Raw genomic sequence first — 13,244 nt, 5'->3', positions numbered from 1 at the left:
CGACAATTTCATGTGATTCAACCTAATGTTGTCCACGTTTTAAAGAAGAGTGGTTACCACCCCATGTTTGGCCCTAAAACCTCAAAATAATTGGCCCTAAAACCTCAAAGTAGTCAATAACAGCATATTAGGATTCAAAATCCAGTTTACCTCCTTTTGAATTTCTTAGTATGCCCCTTTTAACCAAATAGTAAAAGCTTGGGCCCAAGAACTAGCTGCTTGGGTTGGAATATCAGTTCATCCACTTACTGGCCTGTGACTTTGACATACTTTCCTCTCCCTGCATCAGTTTTCTCTTCCATGTAATGGGGTTAACAATAATGCAGTTACTGTCCAATTTGTAGGATTGCCTTGAGGACTGAACGACGAATTCTAGGTACAGTTTAGACAGTGCCTGGCCCTTGGTAAGCACTCTATAAATGTGAGCTATTATCTTCATGTTTCCTTTAATAATTTTTTTCCTGCTTGAGTAAACCAACACACACACACCTTTGTGTGATAATATAATTCCACAGAACCAAGAAACTCAATAGCAAAGACCTTATTTTATGTCAAGTAGGTAGGAGTTGAACCATAAACCTCAGCGCTGCGAGTTTCTCTCACAATTTCCCTACATCACTGCGGCTGAAACTGCAGTTTCGTGTGAACACTACTAGATTTTTTCCCCTTTTTCTTTATTTTTTTCTTAAGCGGGTGGGGGTGGGGGGGCTGTCATTTCCAGGGAGTACAGCTGCGATTTATCATTCTTGACACTGAGCCAAAAATCCTCCAGATAAGGGGGATGCAGCCTGAGGAGAGGAGGCCCGCGGCAATTCTTGTAAACACTCTCTAAATCAATCCTGGCGGGGGCGCGGGAAATTCCACCTAGTTAGAAGTCTAGGAAGCGTGTCAAGTTCACCCCAGGAGGGCTCCAGGGAGGAAATCCCCATCTCCCCAGTCCCAGAAACCGCTTCAGGTTAAAGTCACTGTCTAAAGAGGGCGCGGGCGTATTCGGGTTCATCTCAGGGCCGCTCTTTCATCTCAAGGAGCAATGCCTGTCTAAGTCCGACCGGGGCCGTCTAGAAGCCATATGCTGCCCCCCTTGAATCACCTGGGTCAGGGCCCCGTGGTCCTGCCGGGTGGCGTGGCCTAGGACCGCGGGCAAGGGGCGTGGCCTAGGCTGGCGCCCCCCGCGGCGCCTTTAAGGGCGGGCCGCGGCCCACGTGCTCTGTGACGTCAGAGCAGGAAGTGTTTGAGGAAGTCGCGCTGGGCTGGGAGGTTTAAGATTCCCGCATTTTAATGTCTTTGGGGAGGTGCCATAGCCCCCGGTTTTTTCACCTCAGCCCCGCCTCCCCCGCCCCGGGGAGCGGCTCCCCTGCCCTGCGTCCCTGACGACAGGTGAGTCCCTTGGGCGGCCGCGGGGACCCCCTGGTGCCACCTGCAGACCCTGCGTCTCCTCTGCAACGGCGAGCTGGCACCTCCCTCTTCACTTGAGGCTGCTGAAGAAACTTCTGTCGAGTTTAAAAGTCGGGGTTTTCCGGTCGTAGAAGCCTTTCTCTTGTGCGGGTTGGACTTGGGAGGTCCAGAGCAGCCCTGGGCGGGGTGGGTACAGGTGGCCGCTTCGAGGTGGGTGGCTTTGGGAGAGAGCCGTGATTCATTTGGACTGAGTGAAGACAACACGTGACCATGACCATGGGGAAACTCAGCAACAGATTCTGTCCCAGCCACCCTAAACAGAATGCGCGCGGGGCAGGGCGCCCCTTGCTGGAGTCCAGGCTGGGATGCCCTTTCGAGGTGGGGGTGGGGGTGGGGGGGCGGAGTATTCTCTCTTTCCAGTGACTTTCCTGCCTGCCTCCTTCTACAACAGCCCAGGTGGGGGGAGGGGGAAAGGTGAGAAAAACAAGTTTGCCACCAAAACCCCGAAATAAGCTAGACAACATGGTTTATTTATAAATGAAAACCAGCTCGTTTTTTTCTTCTCTCTTATTGAAGGGCAAGGGTATCTCTTACCTTCTCCCTCTCTTTGAGTTCCATTTTTTCTTAACCTTAATCTTTTATCCCCCACACCAAATTGCTTACAGAGTTAGCACGTCCTCAGTATGAGCTGGTCACCTTCGCTGCCAACCCAGACATGTGGGGCCTGGGAGATGAAAGAACGACTTGGGACAGGGGGATTTGGAAACGTCATTCGATGGCACAATCAGGTAGGGGCTCTGGAGCTGGGAAGAACCAAGGGCGACCAGGGGTAGGAGCTGGGGAAGACAGGCTCCCCTCAAATTGCCTCTCCCCAACACTGTGCTGGGTGGGAGAATGGGGCTCACCTTTGGTTATAGACTTGTTGAGTGAGAAAGGGGAACTGGGAAGGGGCTTCAGGGCTGCTGAGCTGACTCTAAGTGGTCTCCAAGCTTTACTGGTTATGCCCCCCAAATAAATAGTAAACATTTTAAGTTTTCACCTCCAATTATATATATTTTATTTATTATTGTTTTTTTTAATATTTGTTTTTGAGAGAGAGAGAGAGAGAGAGAGAGAGAGACAGCACCAGTGGGGGAGGGGCAGAGAGAGAGACACAGAATTCCAAGCAGGCTCTGGGCTCTGAGCTGTCAGCACAGAGCTGGAGGTGAGGCTGGAACCCCTGAAGTGGGATGCTTAACCAACTGAGCCACCCAGGCGCCCCTCAATTATATATATTTTAAATTAGGATCTGTGTTGCCATTATACTGTCATGTGCTGATATGTTGTATACTAATATATTACATGTTCTAAAACATACAAAAATAGAAAAAAATAGAAAAATTTAAAGGATGAGCATAGTGAAATATACTTAAGTGTTTAAAAAATTAATTAAAAAATTTTTTTTAATGTTTTTATTTTATTTTTGAGACAGAGGGAGACAGAGCATGAGTGGGGGAGGGGCAGAGAGAGAGGAAGACACAGAATCTGAAACAGGCTCCGGGCTCTGAGCTGTCAGCACAGAGCCCTACGCAGGGCTCGAACCCACAAACCGTGAGATCATGACCTGAGCCGAAGTCTGACGCTTAACTGACTGAGCCACCCAGGCGCCCCTAAAAAATTAATTTAAAAACATTTTAAATACGTATCAATTATGACATCTTCCCAGTATTTGCAGTACTGCACAGCACACAGTATACAGATCCATATGAAAGAATTACCATTAGAGATAGTGGAGGAAAATCCATAATTCAAACAATTTTTATAATTTTGAATTATTTGGACTAATTTCTTAAAAAAATTTTTTTAAATGTTGTATTTATTTTTGAGACAGAGAGAGACAGAGCATGAGCAGGGGAGGGGCAGAGAGGGAGACACAGAATCCAAAGCAGGCTCCAGGCTCTGAGCTGTCAGCACAGAGCCTGACGCGGGGCTCAAACTCATGAACTGTGAGATCATGACCTGAGTCGAAGTCGGACACCTAACCAACTGAGCCACCCAGGCGCCCCTGGACTAATTTCTTTTTAGATCTGATTCGATCCTTATTGTTTTTACTCCTTATGTGTCTGAAATTAGTTTCTCATAGAAGTGTTAGTTCTTCCATATTCCTGTTTGTTTATGCTGATGTTACATGTACTAAATAAAGTTCACTACAGGAATTTCTTTAGCCATTTGTCCATTTTATGAGAGTCATTTTATTGAAATTGGATATTATAATCCATAATCGACCTAAGCGGGGCACTTGGAACCTGCAGCATGCCTCCATAGGCCCCTGTCTGTACCATGCGTGATATGTGCGTGACCTGAAAAATTATTTGAGAGTGCTATAAAGTTAATATCAGAAAAGCTTAACAAAAGCTTAACCAAGTAGCTAAAATTAGCTTCCTGACCCCAAAATCAGACCCCTGAAGTCCTTGAAGGAGGGCACCAGCTTTTTGATCAGGGGCTGCAGAGCACTTTTTTGGACCAAAGGAATGGCAAATTGTGCACCACTTCCCAGGAGCCTGCTGTGGCAGCCAGTGCCGGGGGGTGGGGGTGGGGGTCCTCAAGGCTACTGGCCAGCCATGTCAGAGCATCATTCCAGACAGCCACCCTCCTTTATCAGTAGTTGGAAGACATTCTAAACCCTGCCTGAGTCCTATCAGCTGAGTGGATGAAATGACCCGTGGAGGAATGTGGGGGGTCGGAGCTGGAGGGCAGAGTACAGTTCTGTAGGTGGTAATTTCCACATTCAACTAGGAAACCAGAATTCCAGCAAACCCTCTGGCTGAGGGGGCCTTAGAAACACAACTGGCTTGGGGCGCCTGCATGGCTCAGTCTGGTTAAGCATCCAGCTTCAGCTCAGGTCATGATCTCATGGTTCACAAGTTTGAGCCCTGCGTTGAGCTCTGTGCTGACAGCTCAGAGCCTGGGGCCTGCTTTGGATTCTGTGTCTCCCTCTCCCTCTCTGCCCCTCCCCCGCTTGTACTCTGTCTTTCTCTCTCAAAAATAAATTTAAAAAAAGAATAAAAAAAAAAGAATCACAACTGGCTCAAATATATTCTGGTCTGAGTATAGCTACGGACTTAACATTACAACAGAAGACTCAGACTGTTCTGTGGCCCATAGATACCTGGGCTGGGCTGGGCTGCTCTAGACAGGCCAAGGCTTTTGGATTCTTGACTACAGCAAGTATCTTGCAGCAGCTGAACTAGAGATGTTTGGTTTCCCTCGAAAGGAGTTGTGTCCAGATGTGCCATGTGTCTGTCATCTCTAGCTCAAAATGGCCTCCATCTGCTCCATGAGTTTGGAAAGCTATTGTCAGTTGGAATTTGTTCCTGGCTTTATAGATATGGGCCTGAAAATGTGTAAATGTGTGTGTATGTGTATGGATTAGTCTTCTAAAATTACTACTTTCAAGTTCCTTCCCCTGTTCAAAAAATTAATTTGTTTTTCATTTTTACTTAATGTTTAATTGAAGTATAGTTGGCATACATTGTTATAATAGTTTTAGGTGTACAACATAGTGATTTGGTGATTCTGTACATTATACAGTGCTCACCATGATAGATATAGTTACCATCTGTCACCAAACAATGTTATCACAGTATTATTGACTATGTGTATATATATATACAATGCTGTACTTTTCATCCCCAAGATTTATTGTACAACTGAAAGTTTGTATCTCTTACTCCCCTTCACCTATTTCGCCCATCCCCCAACTCCTTCCCCTCTGGCAACCACCAGTTTTCTGTGTTTATGAGTCTGTTTCTCCTTTTTTTGCTTATTCGTTTTGTTTAGATTCCACATGAAGTGAAATCGTATGACCTTTCTTTCTTCTAACTTATTTCACTTAGCGTAATACCCTTTACATCCATCCACGTTGTCATGAATGGCAAGATTTCATTCTTTTTATGGCTGAATAATATTCTTTATCCATTCCTCTATTGATGGAAACTTGGGTTGCTTCACTGTGTTGGCTGTTGTAAATAATTCTGCAGTAAACACAGGGGTGCATTTTTAGTGTTTTCAAATTAGTGTTTTGTTTCCTTTGATTAAACACATAGCAGTAAAATTACCGGATCATAATAGTATTCTATTTTTAAGTTTTTGAGGAACCTTCCTACTGTTTTCCACTGTGGCTGTACCAATTTACATTCCTACCAACAGTGCATGAGGGTTCCCTTTTTCCACATCTTTGTCAGCACCTGTTATTTATTGTCTTTTTGATGGTAGCCATTCTGACAGGTGTAAGATGCTATCTCATTGTGGTTTTGATTTGCATTTCCCTGATGATGAGTGATGTTGAACATCTTCTCATGCTTCTGCGGGTCATCTGTATGTCTTCTTCGGAAAAATGTTTTCACCTGTCTTCTGCCCATTTTTTAACGGGATTATCACGCTTTTTGATGTTGAGTTGTGTAAGTTCTTTTTACATTTTGGATATTCGCCCCTTATTGAATATATCATTGGCAAATATCTTCTCCCTAGGTTGCCTTTTCATTTTGTTTATGGTTGTTCTTTTTTAATTTATTTTTATTGTTCTCTGTTTTATAAAAGCCAAAGCCAAACTCCCCAGTCTGCTGTTTGAGGCCTCTTCACAGTCTGGCCTTACCCTGTCTTTGTAGCATCACCTCCTCTTATTGGCTCCCAACAAGATGGTTGGCTGAGCCCTCTCTGGAATAGGCCTCTGTCTCCTGGACAGCTGTACATAATTCTGGCCATTCCTCCAGGATCAGCTCCAGACCACCTCCTCCATAAACTTGCCGCATATTTATTCATGCAGTGGAAATTAGTTCTTCCATTGAATGCCTTCAGCTCCACTTGGCATGCTTCATACACTGCCTCTTCATCTGTGTGTAGGAATGTGTCTTGTCAAGGCTCTAAGTTCCTGGTCAGCCAGGGCCCTGTCTGGCTGTGGCTTTCTTTCAGTTCCCCCATAGCAATTTCTTTACATTATACATGTTTGGGGTGCATAAAATAATTCACTTTCTGTAAAGATCTTTTTGGAAAAGGGAAAGAGCCATTAATCAATAATTATAAATGTAAACTCCCGACTCTCATAGGTGTGACACGGGAGAGGGGCCCAGAGCAGTGATACCTTATACCAGAGGGTGGAATCCGTCAGGAGGTTGGGGTAGGCTTCTTCAAGGAAGTGGCGTTTAAGCAGAGACCTGAGTTATTGGTAGAAGTTAGCTGGGCTGAGAAAGTGGGAGGAGGGACCCAGGCAGAGGGAGCAGCCTATTCAGAACCCCTGTGAAGGGGGCAGATCTAGGCTAGCCGGTGGGACTGAAAGACCAGCATGACCAGAAGGGAGGACAAGGGGAGCCAGGTGCAAGGGAGGCTGGGGTGTAGATGGTGACAGTGAGATGTGCTTTTGTTTTTATCTGAAGGGCACCAGGAAGCTGTTGGAGGGGGCTCCACTCTGACTGGAAGGGGCCCAGGCAGTGGTGTGCTGGGACATCGGCTCTCTGAGAACAACGTCCCAATTCGTAGTGTTTACCAGTTTCCACAGGGTAACTACCCCCGCTGTGACTTGTTTCAAGCCACTGACAACTTAATAAGCAGGTCTCACTGAATTCCTTAATATTTAACAATCCGCCCTCAGAAGAGCTGGTCCTAGGACACTACCGGCACTACCCTGTCACGTGGGGACACCAGTTAGGGGGCTTTTGGAGGAGTCCAGGTGAGAGATTGGACTGGGCTGATGATGGTGGAGATGGAGAGAAGTGGGCAGATCTGAGAGCTGTGTGATGGGTAAAGTCGGCAGGACTTATCGGTGGAATAGCAAGCGAGGGCTGAGAGGGTAGGAGGAGTCCACTCTCACAAATACGTAGTGAGCCTGGCTCCATCCTGGAAGCTCTCCATCATCCTCCTGCGTGGATCCTCGGGTGGTGAAATCCTTAAGGCTGCTGTGGGCGCTCAGGAGACTCTTTAGTTGATGACCATGAATAGTGTGTTCTCTGGTGGCTGCCCCTGTGTTCAGAGCCTCTCGAAGAAAGCCTCTGGGTAGGGTGGTTTTGATATTTAACTCCAGTCTGGTATCGTGATTACACTTTGCAGCCATGTACGTTTCTGCATACTCTGTATACTTTATCTTGTGTATAAAAGAGAGACTTTTTAGTTTATCACAAGAGAAATTGCATAAAAGAGTCTGTTGGTGTCCCTAGTCACATATGTGATGCCTAATACTCAGACCCATCATTTATCGAGAACTTACCCTGTGGCAGCATTGGGCTAGGTATTTTACATGCTTTATCTCCTGTCCACACAATAGCCCTAAAGGTAGAACTGTTGCTTTTTTTTCCTAAAGTTTATTTATTTAAGTAATCTCTACACACAACATGGGGCTTGAATTCATGACCCCGAGATCATGTTCGTGGGGCTCCTGTGACTGAGCCAGCACGTGCCCCAAGAACTGTTGTCTTTATTCCTGTTTATTACTGAGAAAATTGAAGCACAAAGAGGTTAGGTCATTCACCTACAGAGCCTAAGCTAGTAAGTGAAGGAGCTGAATCTGAACCTACATCTATTCAGTTCCCAGCCTCCTGCCTTCTCCGCTGTGGCTTGTGGCTTTGCCATGGTGGGTGATCCAAGCCTAGGGACATTGTCAGTTCTCTACAATCAGTCTAAACCATTTTGAAATACTACAGGAAAAAACCCTCCTTTGGAGGACAACATGAATAAAACTTTCTTGTTTAACAGAGAACTCTAAGATGAATTATTTCTTAGTGAGGCAGGGCAGTATATCAAATATTCCTACCCTTGTTTCCCTGAGTTTTTGGATTTTGTCACCAAGCATGGGCGTTGGCAGTCCTTGCTGTGTCTATACTCCTTGAGCCTCAGTTTGAGGGTCAGCACAAACCATTTATCAGTAGTCTAGAGAGGCTGATATTTTCAATAAGACCTTTGTTAAATACAGAGGAAGAAGAAAAAGAGATGACTGGAATGACCTGAGCCTGTAGCACTTCTGGGACTAAAGGGGAAAAGCCACATGACTCCCAGTCACACATACCTGGGTTCCAGTCCTGGCTCTGTTACTTGCTGGCTTCATGACTTTGGGCCACAACTTCCTCCCATGGATTTTTGAGGATGCTAAGATATTGAGCTCCTTGGCTCTCAGTGTGTCTGGGCATGAAATAGGGCAGCTGCTCTCTGGAAGCATCTGGGAATGTCCCAGGGTGCCTTGTAAATAAATATATTATCTGTGCACATTGCTGGGAAAGAGACTGGGAAGTGCTACCTGGGGTCCCAAAGGATGCCTGTGAAGATGACATGAGGTAATGTATGCACTGGCTGTTATAAAGATATAAAAGGTAAGGTGTTTTTACCACGTTTATGAAGTAGTACTGCCTTTTACTTGTCTCCTCACTGGACAAGATTAAACTCACTTCAGCTTATGTGTGTGTTTTTGTTTTTTTTAAGTTTATTTTTGAGAGAGAGACAGAGCGTGGTGGAGGGGCACAGAGAGAGGGGGACAGAGGATTGGAAGTGGGCTCCGCACTGACAGTAGGCAGCCCAACTCAGGGCTCAAACCCACAAACAGCGAGATCATGACCCGAGCCGAAGTTGGATGCTCAACCACCTGAGCCACCCAGGTGCCCCTATGTGTGTGTATTGAAGTCTTAAAGACTTCAGTGAGTTCACTAAGAATTTATGTAGCAGTGACCTAAGCTCCATCAGGGGAAAAAAGAAATGACCTTGTCTTCAGTGTGCTTATGCTCTTATGGAAGAGGTAAAGTGAATACTTAGCTATATACTAAGAGAGTCTAAATATAAGCACCAAGTTGTGTAGAAAAAGTGGCTGCTATTTATTGAGAGTGTCCTGTGCCAGCTGTGCTAGATGCTTTATCCATATTATCTCTTGAATGCTCAGGGAAGAGGGAAGGCTTCTTGAGGAAATGGAACTTGAGCAGAATCTTGAAGGAGATAGACTGGAATAGTCTGAAAAGAAGACAAATCAAATAGGTAGAGTAACATCTACATGGGACCAGAGAAAGGAAATCATGCTACTTAATTGACTTAAGGCTCAGTCTGTATCAGACACTCCATCTTGTTTTGACTGAGGGATAGAGTCCTCTTCTTATGGATAAAGACCTAGAAGCTTAACTAATGGACTCAATGTCACACATTTACCAGGTGAAGGATGAGGGAATTACACCTTGACTTGTCTCACCCCTCAAGCCCCTGTGGGTGAGTTTGGAGGCCACTATGTCCGTTGGGTGTTTACACCAAAGGGAATGGGTTGAACTCAGAACCTTCTCAGCATAGATGGGTCAGCATGGTTGAGTCAGGGCTGAAGCTGCAGCCAGACCTTTTAACTCTCAGGCCTGGGTTCTGTCCCTAGGATCTCTCTAGGCCTAGCTTTGTACTTTCTTTCTGAAGCATTCATCTTGGAGGGCAGGGCCTGAGAAGGAATGAGTTGGTTATTACTGATTACCCCCTTTTACCACAAAGGCCTGTTGGATGGTTGCCATGGTAACAAGAGGCACCTTTCTGAGCTAAGGGTTAGAATGTACGCTTTGGCTTCCTGTGAGTTCCCCTAGTCATGAGAAGAAGGCTAACTTTGGGAAGCTGGGCCAGCTCCTGTATAGACTGGCCTTCAGCTCACTTGTACTGTCACACCTTTTGGTAGCTCTCAGCCATCTGAGGAAGTGCTTTCCTCCCCTTCACTTCATCCTACACCCCATTCTGCCACGTTTTATGTTTCCATGTGCACAAGATTCACAGACTTGAGGGACCTTCATAATAAACTGCATTCAACATGGGTAACACTGTTGACACCTTTCTCCATTTTCTCAAAATACGAATCAATTTTAAATTTTGCCCTGAGGAATCCATTTACCAGAAGGTGGATGCTGACATGGTTTGGGCCAAGTCTAGTTTTCCACAGGACTGAGCTAAGACTCTAGAAAGCTCCAACCCAAATAAAGATAGTCATCCACTGCTCTTTGAGTTCCATTGCTAGTGAAGAACAAGCTTCCCAGGGTTTCAAAAATAGTATTTTTAGTCTGTTTCTAAACTGTTGAGTTGAATTTTGCTTTCTAGAACAGGTATGTTCTTAGCAACAGAAAGTCAGTCTGTTTTTTTGTCTCAAATGAAGTATAACACATAGAAAACTGGAATGTTTTAGAATACTGCTTAGAGAGCCACTGTGTAAGAAAGTTTAAGTGTGTCTGTGTCTGTATGGGACATTCCCAAGCCTAGGAATTTAGGATTTCCCCTGCCACCATAGGACTAAACTGAGCTGTCCACAAATAGAAACTGCATTCTGCTCTCTATGCCCAATTATTCCACAATGTGTTCAGTATTCATATTGCTAAGTTCACTGTCTAGTTTGAATTAGGATGTTGAGGCCAATGTCAAATCAAATCTTCAATCTTTAATATCAGTCTTCAATATCAAAATCTATTTCTGGACTCTGGGTCGGGCCAGGTGACAGTTGTGTGTTAGTTCCAATGTTTGTGTTTGAAGACTGCAGTTATGTACAATTATCCAATGTATAGATAGGTTACCTGAAATGTTTTCTAAATCACTTAATAAATCTGCCTTTGGGGTTTGATGTATTTATCAGTTTTATGAAGGAAGCATACTGTTTGTGGTAGGCAGAATAACTCCTCCCGAAGATGTCTGTATCCTAATCCCCTGGACCTGTGAATATGGTAAGTTACCATGGCAAAGGGGAATTAAGGTTGTTGATGGGCTGACGTGATATGGGAAAATTATCCTGGATTATCTAGGTCATCCCAGTGTAATCACAGGGGGCTTAAAAGTGGAGGAGAGAGGCAGGAGAGTCGGTGGCAAAGTGATGCAATGTGACAGAGTCAACTGGTCCTTGCTGGCTTTGAGGATGGAGGGAGGGGCCAGGAGCCAAGGAATGCAGGCAACTTCTAGAAGCTAGAAAGGTCAAGGAAATTTATTCTCCCCTAAAGCTTCCAGAAAAGAGCACAACCCTGATGACATCTTGATTTCAGCCCAGTGAGATGTGTGCCAGACTTGTGACCTCCAGAAGTGTAAGGAAATAAATCTATGTTGTTTTTTTTTTTTTTTTTTTAATTTTTTTTTTTTCAACATTTTTTATTTATTTTTGGGACAGAGAGAGACAGAGCATGAACGGGGGAGGGGCAGAGAGAGAGGGAGACACAGAATCGGAAACAGGCTCCAGGCTCCGAGCCATCAGCCCAGAGCCTGACGCGGGGCTCGAACTCACGGACCGCGAGATCGTGACCTGGCTGAAGTCGGACGCTTAACCGACTGCGCCACCCAGGCGCCCCAAAATCTATGTTGTTTTAAGCTGCTAAGTCCATGGCATTTTGTTGATAGTAGCAGTAAAAAAACTAAGTTCGTGGCAATTTGTTAATAGTAGCGCCTGGGTGGCTCAGTCAGTTAAGTGTCCAACTTCGGCTCAGGTCATGATCTCACAGTTTGTGAGTTTGAGCCCTGCATCGGGCTCTGTGTGTCGGATTCTGTGTCTCCCTCTCTCTCTGCCCCTCCCCCACTCACACTATGTCTCTTGTCTCTCAAAAATAAATAAACGTTAAATTTTTTTTTTTTTTTTAACTAACATGTTGCTCTGTATGTTGAAGTTAATATAGGTGCAGATCTTTAAATATCTTGAATTATTTATTATTTATTTTTAATATAATTTATTATCAAATTGGCTAATATACAGTATGTAAAGTGTGTTCTTAGTTTTTGGGGTAGATTGCCATGGTTCATTGCTTACATACAACACCCAGTGCTCATCCCAACAAGTGCCCTCCTCAATGCCCATCACTCATTTTCCCTCCCCACCCCCGCCATCCATTCTCAGTTTGTTCTCTGTATTTAAGAGTCTCTTATGGTTTGCCTTCCCTCTGTTTGTAACTATTTTTTCCCCTTCCCTTCCCCCATGGTCTTCTGTTAGTATCTCAAGATCCACATATGAGTGAAAACATGTGATATCTGCCCTTCTCTAACTGACTTATTTCACTCAGCATAATATCTTCCATTTCCATCCATGTTGCTGCAAATGGCATGATTTCATTCTTTCTCATTGCCACGTAGTATTCCACTGTATACATAAACCACATCTTCTTTATCCATTCATCAGTTGATGGACACTTAGGCTCTTTCCATAATTTGGCTATTGTTGAAAGCGCTGCTGTAAACATTGGGGTACATGTATCCTTATGAATCAGCACTCCTGTTTGGGTGAATTGCTAGCAGTGTTATTGCTGGGTCATAGGGTAGATATATTTTTAATTTTTTGAGGAACCTCCACACTGTCTTCCAGAGTGGTTGCACAAGTTTGCATTCCCACCAACAGTGCAAGAGGGTTCCCATTTTTCCACACCCTCACCAGCATCTGTTGTTTCCTGAGTTGTTCATTTTAGCCACTCTGACTGGTGTGAGGTGGTATCTCAGCGTGGTTTTGATTTGTATTTTCCTGATGATGAGTGACATTGAGCATCTCTTCATGTGTCTGTTGGCCATCTGGATGTCTTCTTTGGAGAAGTGTCTATTCATGTCTTCTGCCCATTTCTTCACTGGATTGTTTGTTTTTTGTGTGTTGAGTTTGATAAGTTCTTTGTAGATTTTGGGTACTAACCCTTTATCTGATATGTCATTTGCAAATAAATGTCTTTTCCCATTCCGTCGGTTGCCTTTTAGTTTTGCTGATTGTTCCCTTTGCAGTGCAGAAACTTTTTATATTGATGAGGTCCCAATAGTTCATTTTTGCTTTTAATTCTCTTGCCTTTGGAGATGTGTTGAGCAAGAAATTCCTGTGACTGAGGTCAAAGAGGTTGTTGCCTGATTTCTCCTCTAGGGTTTTGATGGTTTCCTGTCTC

The 13,244-nt window shown here is 44.6% G+C and overlaps 1 protein-coding gene across 3 annotated transcripts in view; it reads left to right on the top strand.

Annotated features, from left to right (window-relative positions):
* The first annotated feature begins 1,220 nt into the window (after positions 1-1,220).
* The window catches only part of IKBKB (inhibitor of nuclear factor kappa B kinase subunit beta), a 74,658-nt gene continuing 62,634 nt past the window's right edge, over positions 1,221-13,244 (top strand). For 2 of the 3 annotated variants that reach the window (XM_019440680.2, XM_019440679.2), the window contains exons 1-2: positions 1,221-1,377; positions 2,061-2,183. In XM_019440680.2, coding sequence (XP_019296225.1) covers positions 2,079-2,183 — 105 coding nt within the window. In that variant the 5' untranslated portion in view covers positions 1,221-1,377; positions 2,061-2,078. Of the gene's footprint in view, positions 1,378-2,060; positions 2,184-13,244 lie in introns of those variants that run through there. The other variant, XM_019440681.2, reaches the window with a different exon arrangement.

The sequence above is a fragment of the Panthera pardus genome, unplaced genomic scaffold, assembly GCF_024362965.1.
Source record: "Panthera pardus isolate Hobbes unplaced genomic scaffold, ASM2436296v1 HiC_scaffold_13, whole genome shotgun sequence".
In the NCBI taxonomy this organism is placed as follows: domain Eukaryota; kingdom Metazoa; phylum Chordata; class Mammalia; order Carnivora; family Felidae; genus Panthera; species Panthera pardus.
The sequence above is the reverse complement of the archived record's forward strand: the minus strand, read 5'-3'. Positions and strand labels throughout refer to the sequence as shown.